The following is a 12,461-nucleotide window of genomic DNA, read 5'->3' on the forward strand; positions in this document are numbered from 1 at the left end:
GACAAATTGTGCTGCTATAAACATGGGTGCACATATATCGCCGTGGTATGATGTTTTCAGTTTTTCTGGGAAAGGGGAATAGCTGGGTTGAATGGGGTGTCTAATCCTAGGTTTTTGGGGGAATCTCCACACTGATTAATTTGAAGACAACAATATGAAATATGATAACAATTATTGAATTCCTATCATCTTTTAGTGAAATTCTATATTGTTTCTAATGTTTTTTTATTATTCTTATTATCTTCTACAAAAAGCGTTTTCATTTGACTGAAAATTTAATTGATACTACCACACAATTCAAAATAATTTTTTAATGCCTTCTATGTGGCAAGAGCTTTGCCGAGTACTTTCAAACATGTTCTGCAATTAGGAAAGGTCTTTTCCCTGACCCAAACAAAGAGAAAAAGAAAATAAAGACAAGTTAATAGTTTAATAGGAAAGCAAATTAGAAATAGAGACATCCGAGTTCTAGTCTTATTGTTGCCACTACATATGTCTTCTGAGTTTGTTTCATCTTTGAAATAAAAATTCTGGGCTGCAATTCAGCTACAAGATTTAAGAACTCTGAAATTGAGAGACAAGTACACACACACACACACACACACACACACACACACAGGGCTGATGTACTTCAGTGGAGCCATATAGTATAAATATACTCATGAAATAAAATTAAATTAGCTAGAATGTAAAATTACTAAAATTAATTTCAAACTTAAATTAATGGACACAAGTGTATATTAAATTGAGAATATAACTAAGCAGAAAAGAATAGAAAAGAATTAACTCCAGCAACTTTTGAGCATAGAACTCAGATTACAGGTGCTATCAATGGAAAGACAATAGAGAAAAGAGAGATGCAATGGAGTCTTGAACTTCACTTCATCTTTGGAATGATACTGGTGCCACCCTTCCAAAAAGTGCTCTGCATGTGTTTTAGATGGATCAAATGAATCAATATACTGACGTTCTTGAAAACAAGGGTTCTCACTGGGGAGAAAGAGGATACATGGATGAAGTGAAGGAAGGAGAGAAATAACCCAGTAGTGCTGGATTAGCACTAGAAGTAGTACCCTGCACACACACTTTCATGAACACGTGTACTTTGTCTGTTGTAAGTAAGCACCTTAGAAGCAATAGCACACAAGTAACAAGAAGTAGGAATATCTGGGAGTAACATGGTGCATGTCTGCAACTCACTCCCATGTGGTCCAACTGAAATAAAATAAAATAGAATGAAGCCATGCAGAAAGGTCAATAGCTATTGGTGAATCTAGATGCAGACTACACAAACGTCCTCAGCAGAAGTGCTCACTGCTCCCAGGCACATGGGGCTCACTTTTGATCTTCACAAATAACTTCTAGAATAACTTCACAAATAACTTCACAAAGTACTTCTAGAATATGCTTCATTCCATACTATAATCTCTTGACCTAAAAAGTTCTAAACTAAGGGCAAATATCACTATTTTGGCAAAACTTTTCCCAGCTCCCTCAAACAAAAAAGGCTGCTGGAGATTCTGCATTCTCATTTTGCTTATGTTTCAATGATGTAGTCACATTCACTGGAGATGCATTCTCTCCAAAATTCTCAACTCCACAGTTGATTAAATCTTGGATGGGGAAGCCATAGATACAGAGGGCCAACTGTGTATAGCTCTTGGTATTTGATAAACAGGCGAGGAATTCCTGGAGGGTGGTGGAATATTTTAAGCATCTTAATATTAAAAGATTAGTGCTAGCCTTTGGGTGTTTTTATATGTGAGTTCTGTCTTCAGCCAAGATATTTAACACACAAATTGCTGAAGTAAGTGCACTGTTCAATTAATTCTGAAAACTGAAAAATGTAAGAATTCATAAAAATTTGGAATCTGCCAGAACTAGAAATCAAATATCTTCAGTGCCCCCCTTTTTAGTATTTTTTTTCCTGCTCGGTGTGTATTATGCTTATGGGTTGCCATTCCCACAACTGCTTGGTTTCAAAAATGCTTTCAACACTGCGTTTAACAGGAGGCACTATGTAAGCAAAATAATGCAGTGATGTCTTTCAGTGGTGGAAGAAAACTAACAACTGGATGCTGGCTATAACTAAATATAGCCAGAAGAAAGATTATGTTTTTATATATTCACTGTGTTTAGTCTATTTGTATTATTGAAATATGGACTATTTGATTTTAATCAACTTGGATTTTGTACATTTAGTTATGTTTACCAAGTGGGCATTTTTGCTTAGTGAAAAAATGTGAACGTTAATAGTTCACTCAGGCAATGGCAAGCGCAAGGTCGTGAGTTCGGTTCCTGGTACCAGAGAAAAACCAAGAAAAAAGGAAAAAAAAAAAAACCAACAAAAAAAAAAATAGTTCACTCAGGCAAATAAAAAGCTTTCAGCAAATGAAATTAAAAATATAATACAAGTACTAGGGGATTAGAAACAACCAAAGTTTTACCATCAAAACTCAAAATTTCAAACCACATTTATTATAGACAAATTATACTCTAGGAAAATGTCATAGAGACTAATCTTTTCCTGCAAACAAGAATTATACCCACTCTTCCAACCCAAGGAAGAGGAGAAGTTACTGGATTGTGATAAAAGAAGCCAACTCATCAAAAGGTTCTAGCAAGAGGTTATATCAATTATATAATATCAATTATATCAATTCACCAAGAGGCTATATCAATTGTAAACATCAAGGAACCTAAATATATAAACCAAGCATTAAGTGAGATGAAGAGAAAATAGACTACAAAATTAAAAAATTTTAATACTCCATTTCAAAAATACACATATTCAGGCAGAAAATCAACAAGAAAACATTAGACATGAACTACACTTTAAACCAGACATATGCAGAACATTCTCTACAATACCCGTAGAATAATTATTCTCCTCAAGTATACACAAAACATTTTCCAGGCTGTATCACAGAACAAGTTTAAGTAAATTTAAGAAGATTAGAATCATATCAAATGTCTTTTCCAGGCATATTGGTATGAAACTAGAAGCAATAATAAGATGAATCAGGAAAATTAATAAATATTTATAAATTAAATAATATTATTTAATTTCTTAAAGCAGAAATTCAAAGAGAAAATTTTTAAATATATTGAGATAAATGAAAATGGAAACACAATATAACTTAATTTAAGGGTTGAAGCAAAAGCAGTTCTAAAAGGGACTTTTTTGTGGTATAGACCTATAATCCCAGCACTCAGGAGGCTGAGGCAAGACGAGGACTGCCATGAGTTGAAGGCCAGCCTGGGCTACTTAATGAGTTCAAGGCCAGCCTAAACTTTATAGTGAAACACTGTCTAAAAAAGAAGAAAAGAAGAAAAGAGATATTTTTAACACCAAATGACTATATCACAAAAGAAAAAAGATATCAAATAAATAGTCTAAGCTTATACCTCAGAGAACCAGAAAAGGAGAAAACAATGTCATTTATAATAGTATCAAAAATATAGTTGGGAGTAAATTTAACAGAGGAAGTGAAAGAAGATCTATAAATTGGAAACTAAGTCAAAATTTAGTAAAAGTAAGGAAGGATAAGGATTAGATAATAAATAAATGAAAGAGACTGAATTGTTTCAGTCTAAATTCAATGAGACTAGAATTGTTCAATGAGGTAGAACTGTTTCTAAGCAAAACTGGCAATCTTGTAGCTAGAATATTTGACCCTCTCATAGGTAAAATCTAAAATAAAACAAGAGACATTGCAACCAATAACACAAACATATACACAAATAAAGTGGACAACCTAAGAGAAATGGATAAATTCTTGAAACATGTAACTCACCATGATTGAATTATGAAGAAATCAGAAATCTGAACAAATCAATAATGAGCAAGGGAATTAATCAGTAACTAAAAGTCTCCCATCAAAGAAAAGTGCAGGAACAGATGGCTTTACAGCTGAATTTTTCCAGGCATTTAAGGAAGAACTAACATCAATCCTTTTCAAACTCTTCCAAAAAAATGAAGAGGAAGGAATATTTCCAAACTCATTTCACAAAGTCAGCATTACCTGATACTAGAGATAAAGATATTACCAGAAAAGAAAAGTAGAGATCCATATTCCCGATCAACATAGATTCAAAAATCCTCAACAAACCACTAGCAATAATACATTAAAAGAGCTATTCACTGTGATTAATTAGGGCTCATTCTTGGGTCTAAAGGTGGTTCAATACGTACAAACCAATAAATATGATTCACCACATTAACAGAATGGAGAAGAAAACAGAAAGATCATTTCAATAAAATAGAGAAGGCATTTGACAAAATTTAACATCTTTTATGATAAAAAGACAACAAATTACATATAGAAGGAATGTTCCTTAGCATAATAAAGGTCATATATGAAAAACTAATGGCTAACACACTCAACAGTGAAAGGGTGAGGCCCTCTCCTCTATGGCCAGAAGTAAGACAAGAATGTCCACTAGCACAACTTCTGTTCAATATCTTCCTGGAAATTCTATCCACAGCAACTAGTCAAGAAGACTAAAGAAATGGTGTCCATGTTGGAAAGGAAAGAAGTGAGATCATCTGTTTGCTGACCACATAATTTTATGTGTAGAACACCCAAAAAACCCTACCACAATACTATTAGAACAGTTAAAGGAATTCAGTAAAGTTACAGAATACAATGTCAACATAAAAAAGCATTAACATTTTTATATACTAATAAAGTACTATCTGAAAAAGAAATTTTTAAAATCTCCTCTACAATAGCATCAAAAGTAGTAGGAATAAATTTAGGGAAGGAAGTAATAAATGCTTATACTAAAAATTATAAAACATTGCTGAAAGAAACTGAAGATGATATAAATAAATGAAGTCATACCATGTCCATGGATTGGAAGAATATCATTAAATGTCCATACTGCCTAAAGTGATCTACAGATTCAATACAATCCCATTAGCATACCAGTGGCATTCTCTGCAGAACTTGAAAAACAATTCTAAACTTCATGTGGAATCACAAATGACATCGAATGGTGAAAGCAGTCTTGAGAATAATAAAGCTTTAGATATTACACTGCTGGATTTTAAAATATATTACAAAATCTTTGTCATAAAAACAGCACAGTACCTGCATAAAGACAGAAACATGGAATAGGATAGAGCTCATGATGACATGCACACACCTATATATGGTCACTGATTTTCCACAGAGGTCCTGAGACTATGTAATGCAGAAAGAACAGCCCTTAAGTAAATGGTGCTCGAAAACTGGAAATCCATATACAGAATGAAAATGGGCTCTTACCTCAAATTTTATATAATAATTAATTAAAATGGATTAAAATGACAATGTAAGGCCTTAAATCGTAAAACTATCAAAACAAAAAATAGGGGGAAACTCCATGACGTTGATGTGGGCAGAGACTGCAGTGAAAGCAAAAATGGACAAATGAGATTGCATCAAACTGCAAAGTTTCTGTGTTGCAAAGAAAGCAATAAAAGCAAAGAGACAACCAACAGAATGGGAGGAATACTCTCAAATCATACCTCGGACAAAACGGATAATATCTAAAATATACAAGAAACTCAGATGACTCAGTAAGAATAAACCTAGTAACAGTATTAAAAATGGGCAAAGGACCTGAATAGATGTTTCTCCAAAGAAAAATAAAATGCAAATGATCAACAGGTATATGAAAAATCTTCAACTCCCTGCCCCACCAGGTGCTGAGAACTGAACCCAGGGACTCGTTCCTATTAGGCAAGTGCGTACCCCAATCCATGCCCTGGTCCCAGCGTTCAAGATCTGTAATCAGAGACACAAATTAAAACCACAATGAGCTACCACTTCACACTTACTAAACTGGCTATTACTGAACAGTTGAAAGATGAGGAGTTTAACAAGGGTGTGCAGGAAGAGTAACACTTGCACACTACTGGTAGTGTTATGAATTAGTACAGTCACTTTAGGAAAAAGCATAGAAGTTCTTCAAAAATTAAAGGAATTATCATGTGACCCAGTAATTTCATTTCTAGGCATACACCAAAAGATACCAAAGACAGAATCAAATATGTTGAAGAGATACCTGCATTCCTGTTTTCATTATTCATAATACCCAAGAATTAACAGATTTTTTAAAAGTGGTATTTAAACACACTGCAGGATACTACTCAGCCTTTAAAAAGCAGGAAATTCTGTAATTCATCAAAATGTGGGTGGTCCTGGAGGACATTATGCTGAGTGAAATAAGCCAGATACAGATGGATAAATATTGCACAATTTCATGTATATGCGGAATCTATAAAAATCACTCAAGCATGAAGGAGCAGAATGGGAGTTACATGGGTCTGCGGTGAGGTAGAGGAGATTTGATCATTAAAGGGGAGATGGTGGATACAAAGGCTTAGTTAGACAGGGGAACAGGTTCTGGTGGTCACACAGCACTGTGACTATAGTTCACAAAGTCATACTGGGTATTTCAAACTACCTAGAGGAATGGATTATAAATGTTTCCACCACAAAGAAACAATACGGATTTGAGGGATGGATATGTTAACTAACCCAATTTGATCACCTTACAATGCATAAATATAAGACACTATCACATTTTGCCTCAAACTTTATCATTTATCAACTGAAAATAAAACAAAGACAAAAAACTCTGAGCATGTAGTGAGCACTCAGTGAATGTAAATTGGCAGGAAGATTAATGGACCATTCACTTTCTAGCAAGTGTTTATGGAGCTTACTTTATGTATTTATTTTTTATTTTAAAGAGAAAACAAAATAAAAAACAACCAAGACAAAAACAAAACAACATAATTGGTACTGGATGAAGCAAAGACCCGTTCCTGCATGAAGCATACAAACTAGTGCGAGACAGATGTAAACAATGAATCTAAAGAAACCTGGAACCAAAAGCTACATTAGATGGCAAAACTTGCCACATGAATGGGAAAATAGGGCAGGGTGGGAGGATCGGGGAGCTGGTTGGGAGCGCGGTGAGTACAGCAGGGTGGTCTGCACTTACTTTGAGTTTGCAGCCTTCATTCTGACACAACTTCCTGACAAGGGCGCCGATTATAATCATAACAGTCTCTCTGATGTCGTTGCTCCCGAAAGAACCTTTGAACTTCCCCTATAAGCCAAGCAGAGATAGCAAATGTTCATGAAGATATTTATCAGACCCGCATGTGTAAACATTATATTGTCTCCCTAGTATAAGAACTTCAAAGAGTAAATAAAACCTGAATGGTACAATAGATATTGTGAAAGGGAAAGAAATTGCTCAAAGGGAAGGAACAACTGGGATGAGGGAAAGGAGAAAAGAAAGAAAGAAGGAAGGGGAAAAATATATATTAATGTATAAGGATAGCTGGGATAATTGTTTTGCTGATGTCTATTGGTTTATTGAAAGAAGAATTAATGCTTAAAATTTTTTTGACCAATTTTGCATGCTTCTACCTAGTAAGCTGAACAACTAATTTGAAGACAACAATATGTAATATAACAACCATTGTTAAATTCCTACCATCTTGGGGGCTGGGGATTTAGCTCAGCGGCAAAAGCGCCTGCCTGGCAAGCGCAAGATCGTGAGTTCGGTTCCTGGTACCGGAGAAAAACCGAAAAAAAAAATAAGTAAATAAAAAAATTCCTACCATCTTGTTTAGTGAAGCTCTGTATCATTTCTAACGGGTTTTAAAAATTTTTTATTCTCTTTAATTGATAATTTTGCATTCTTACATCTGGTAATCTGAGCAACTTCACTGAAGATAACAAGATGTAATATAACAACCATTGCTAATTTCTTATCATCTTGTTTTGAAATTCTGCATCATTTTTATTGTTTCTGTGTTGTTTTTTGTCTTTTTGCTATTTTGTTATTGCTTTTTTCTCTTTAAAATTAAAAAAATGCTAGTCTAAAAAATACATTTAAATGCTTCTAAGGGGCACTTATAATGAAGGAATGAAGTAACCAATACTAGGGAAACGGTTTCCACGTTCATTACTGCTTATCAGATTCTCAGGTTTCTTTTCCAAAAGGAATATGAGCTATTCAATAGATCATAAATGAATGAGTATTTACAAAATCATGAACTCAAGAGAAATGTAGCTCTTGGTTCCAATATAACATTTAAATATTGGAACAACCATGTCCTTCAATGTATATATATAAATATCATGAAAATTTTAAAAATCAGAACAAATTTTTTAAAAACTGCTTACTGAAGCATAACCTATACTTTTCCTTCTGAAGTTTTGTTCCATGCCACATGATATGATGGGCGACAATTGTTAAGTTTCCACAAAGTCTGGTTTGCGCTTGTTGGTAGGACTGTAAAGACTCTAGGGAAGTAATTTACTGCATAGTAGTGGCAGATGGATAGACAGCAATCCAGTACACAGCATCAGTTCTGATCGAATGCCTTTTGTCTACTGCTTATATGCTTGAGAGGTGTTTCAATTCATCCTTAGCAGCTGAGGGTCTTTATTTTCCCGGGTCCCCTTGACTTACGGTGAGGGCTCTCAGGAGTTCCTCGTCAGGATGGGAGGCAAATCCGCAGGCATAGAGAAACCTCTCCTGAAGGATGATGCCGCTGTCACTTTTGAAGTCCAAAAAGTCCAAAATGGCTTCTAGTGAGGCTGGGGTCTGAGCAGAGGTGACGGCATCCACGAGCTGCGGGCTATAAGAACGGGACAGTCACCAACATCGAGCACAGCACCTGAGGGGAGGTTAAACACCTCACCACCCAGGCTCTCCCCTGGGTTCAGTTTCCTGGAGAAACAATTTTTAAAAAAAAATTGAACAACTACCACTGAAAAGAATGTCTGAAAAGAGTCCTGCCCTATTTTATGTAAACCTCTCTTTTAACTCTTCTTTCTCTGACTTAAACAATGTATAATCAGAATCTACAAATTAGTTTGACCGTATTAACCTAAGCCAAACACAACTGGATGTTTATAAATTAAAATTATTTAAATGAAATGATAGATTAGGCTTAAATTCTTTTCTATATGAGTAATACACAAAAAAGTATGGGCCCTAAAATTGATTTTTTTCTCTAATTAGCTTTGCAAATAGACATATTTCTCAAATGCATAACTTAACTAGAGCAGTATCACTTGATTAAAGAATTATTTTAACTTTATATGCAAAGGAGAAGATTTTGCTATTTTTTAAGTAAAAAACATCATGGTATAGTTCTATGTTTGATCACAATGAATATCGTGAGGAAAGGTAAAATTTTTGAAACTAGCTGTCATACTAATGAACATATGTATGTAAATTCTATATATTTCCTCCATGTAAACAGGTCAAACACATGCATAATACTTTATACTTTAAAAATTATATACTTGGGCTCTTCTACTTTGATCCCAACAAACCAAATGAATAAAGCAAAGATGGAGAGACAGTATTTAAGAAATGATCACCAGTTAAGTGCTGCAATAGAAGTTTTAGGTATGCAGCCTGTTTTGAATTTCTTCATCTTTTAAATGGAGTGAAAAATAGTATTTAGCTTAGGATTGTTAGGAGGATCAAATTACATAATCAAATGCAGAACTTAGAAGACTGTTTGATATAGCCCTAAGTGATTAATAAATATTAGCTGTTAACATTGTCACCCCATTAATTCATTGAATATCCTGGCAGTTTAATTCTAATTTTCCCTTACAAATGAGGACTCAGAATGAGGGATACCAGGTCACTTGTTCAAGGTCACACACACAAATGGTGTAGCTAGGGTCACAACCAGCCTTTTGTGACTTTGCAGCCCATGAATTCATCCTACAAATGCTTTAAAAAGGGGTAGGGGGGCTTCAAAGTCACATTAAGTCTAGAAAATATTAAAAGAGATTTATAAAGAACGTTATCAGATGAAAGATGCTGATGTATCTGCAATGAAAACTATGTACCTTGGCTTCAACCCATATTTTGCAGCCTAGTGACTTAGAATCTCTTGTTCTTGGTGTACCTGTCACTGTCTTGCCAATTATAGGACGGCCGACATAGGCAGCTCAGGAAAGGTCACCTTGCCCCTTCATATCTCTGAACGTCCTACTGTAAATAAAGGAATTATTATCCTGTTTTATACATGTTGAAAGTGAAGCTGAGAGAGATTAACAGGAAATGACTTGCTTAAAAAATACACAGTTACTGGAAGTCAGAAAATTTAAAATTTTGTTTTAAATTGTAGTTTTTTCTGGTCTACTTTCTATTACACCATGGTAGGTCATCCAATTGTAGTTTTTTCTGGTCTACTTTCTATTATACCATGCTACACATATGTTACATATGATACTGTACAGTACTGGGTAAATCTTCTATAGAAAATATGCCATGCAGCCATCCAAAGTATTGTCACCTGGCATTTTTAAGGTTAAGGGTTCATGCCATCCCTGATCTCAACTGATAGCTAAATCCTGCACTTCTTAGTATTTTTTCCTTGATAATAAGACAAGTCCCTCTACCAATTTACCTAACAATTCTATGATTACAACAGAATCTACTAATTCATGACTTTGCATTATCTTTCAACTTCTGCTTTAAATATTTATTTTTGAGGAAAGTAGCCAATTTGTGGATAATCATATGGAATTCTTACCAATCTTTTAGTATTCTAAAGGGAAGTGAATAACAAACACAGTCAAGGATAAACAAAATTTTCCGAAAAACAGTTAAATACTCTTGTTCTTCTGAAATAGAGTCTTTTGAATCTGGCACTGTAGCTGCTGGGTGTCTGTGCACATGTGTGTATATGCTGGCCAATTTCCACTTTCCCTTATGTTAGTGACTAATTTTCACTGTCTGTCAAATTAGGTGAGCCATAAATTATATGATTAATTAGAATAATTTCCATCTTGCAGCTAAGTTTGTACTCACAGATAAATCCTGTATTACATGCCAAAAATCTTCTCTATTTACAAAAAATAAATGAATTTTAAAATTGAGTCAACAATCTTTAGTACACATGAAAATGAATCACACTTTGACTAAATGTCAAATAACATAAGAATTTCTTTTCTCTAAATTTCTTTGACTGTTTAGATCAGTTTTCAGCTTTGTATATAACATGTGGCTTCAACTGAATCTCTAGTGAAATTGCTCTTTAGCGGAAAGTCATACCTTTTTTGTTTGTTTTAATCAATTCTGAAATAGTTTCCAGTGTGAATTAACAGTATAAGAACACAATTTTAAACACAGTGAGGCAGCCCTTCATCCAGGTGCCACAGGAAACCCTGGCCTAGCCTCTCTGTGTACTGATGGGGTATCATTTAAACTCACAAGCACAGAAATATGTATGTGAGTCACTGTTGAAAATGCTCAGCCGGGCGTGGTGGGCATGCCTGTAATCCCAGCACTTGGGAAGCTGAGGCAGGAGAATGGCTGGAAGTTCGAGGCCTGCTTGGGTTACAAAGTGAGTTCAAGGCCAGCCTGAACTGAATAACGAGACCCTGTCTCAAAAGACACAAGAACAACAACAAAAACGCTCCTGCATTTCCAGCCCAATGACCATTTGCAGCACAACTATGGATAAAAATTCAAGCAGCAGGACAACTGATTTGGAGACAGGGCAGTCATTATTAAAAGACTCCTGCTTTAATAAGAATAGCAACCCAAAGCGTTTCCTAACGCCAAGTACAACTGGGGGACTTACAGGACATCTTGACTCGCAGTTTTCAGGAGTTGCAGGATGTCTTCTCTCTTTGCAGTCCTCAGGTGCTGCACGAAGGCCAGGAAGCTCCTGACAGCCTCGGCCTTGGAGAGGTTGTCTGGCTGCAGGTGTTTCCTGATTGCCTGCCAGTGCTCCGAGAGCTGCAAAACAGGCCACAGATCCAGCTCTGCTCTGCTGAGCATCCTCACTTATTACATTTATTTCCCCACGAATAAAATTGTCCTCATATGTGACAAGAGGAGAAACTTCTGTGTTTTAGCTCAATGAGAGTCCTGTCTCCCCTGCCACCTGCCAGCCCTTCTGACTCCCAGGCACCATAGAAAGGTCTGCTGCCCCTGGGCCATCCTGGGAAGGAGGAGCACTTCTACTTGTTAGCTGGCAACCACTAAGGCACGCTTGGCCCCTGTAGATCAAGGGCCTTACACCTGAGGCCAGGCTTTCACTAACCTAGCGAAAGTTTGCAGAACATTAATTCACAGCAGGATATTTTGAAGGGGAAAAATCGAACTGCTGAAAAATTGCATCAAACTTCTAATTTACCTATATTTCCCTGAAAATCAATTTTATAACAGTTTGAGCTCCGTATGCTGTCTTTTTTTGCATTGTTAGTATAAAATTCAATGTTTTGCTATTACTGATACTTAAAATCATTTTCATATCTGCCTGGTAAAGTAGTAACTAGATAAAGATAATTCACACATACCAGCAATTATTCTACAATAGCAAGTAATTTAAAATTAGTAAGCAATTATAATTGATGACTTCTCTTGGCTTTGAAACAAACTAAAGATTTTACTTTTCGTACTTTACTACT

General features: G+C 35.4%; 1 protein-coding gene across 2 annotated transcripts in view; it reads right to left on the minus strand.

Annotated features, from left to right (window-relative positions):
* Mttp (microsomal triglyceride transfer protein) overlaps positions 1-12,461 on the minus strand; it is a 59,071-nt gene that overhangs the window by 16,444 nt on the left and 30,166 nt on the right. For both annotated transcript variants that reach the window (XM_013505400.1, XM_013505401.1), the window contains exons 9-11: positions 11,630-11,787; positions 8,485-8,653; positions 7,000-7,107 (exon numbers count right to left, since the gene is read on the minus strand). In XM_013505400.1, the coding sequence (XP_013360854.1) occupies positions 7,000-7,107; positions 8,485-8,653; positions 11,630-11,787 (435 nt within the window). The remainder of the gene's footprint in view (positions 1-6,999; positions 7,108-8,484; positions 8,654-11,629; positions 11,788-12,461) is intronic.

This window comes from Chinchilla lanigera, unplaced genomic scaffold (assembly GCF_000276665.1).
Source record: "Chinchilla lanigera isolate Chin_1 unplaced genomic scaffold, ChiLan1.0 scaffold00095, whole genome shotgun sequence".
Lineage (NCBI taxonomy): Eukaryota > Metazoa > Chordata > Mammalia > Rodentia > Chinchillidae > Chinchilla > Chinchilla lanigera.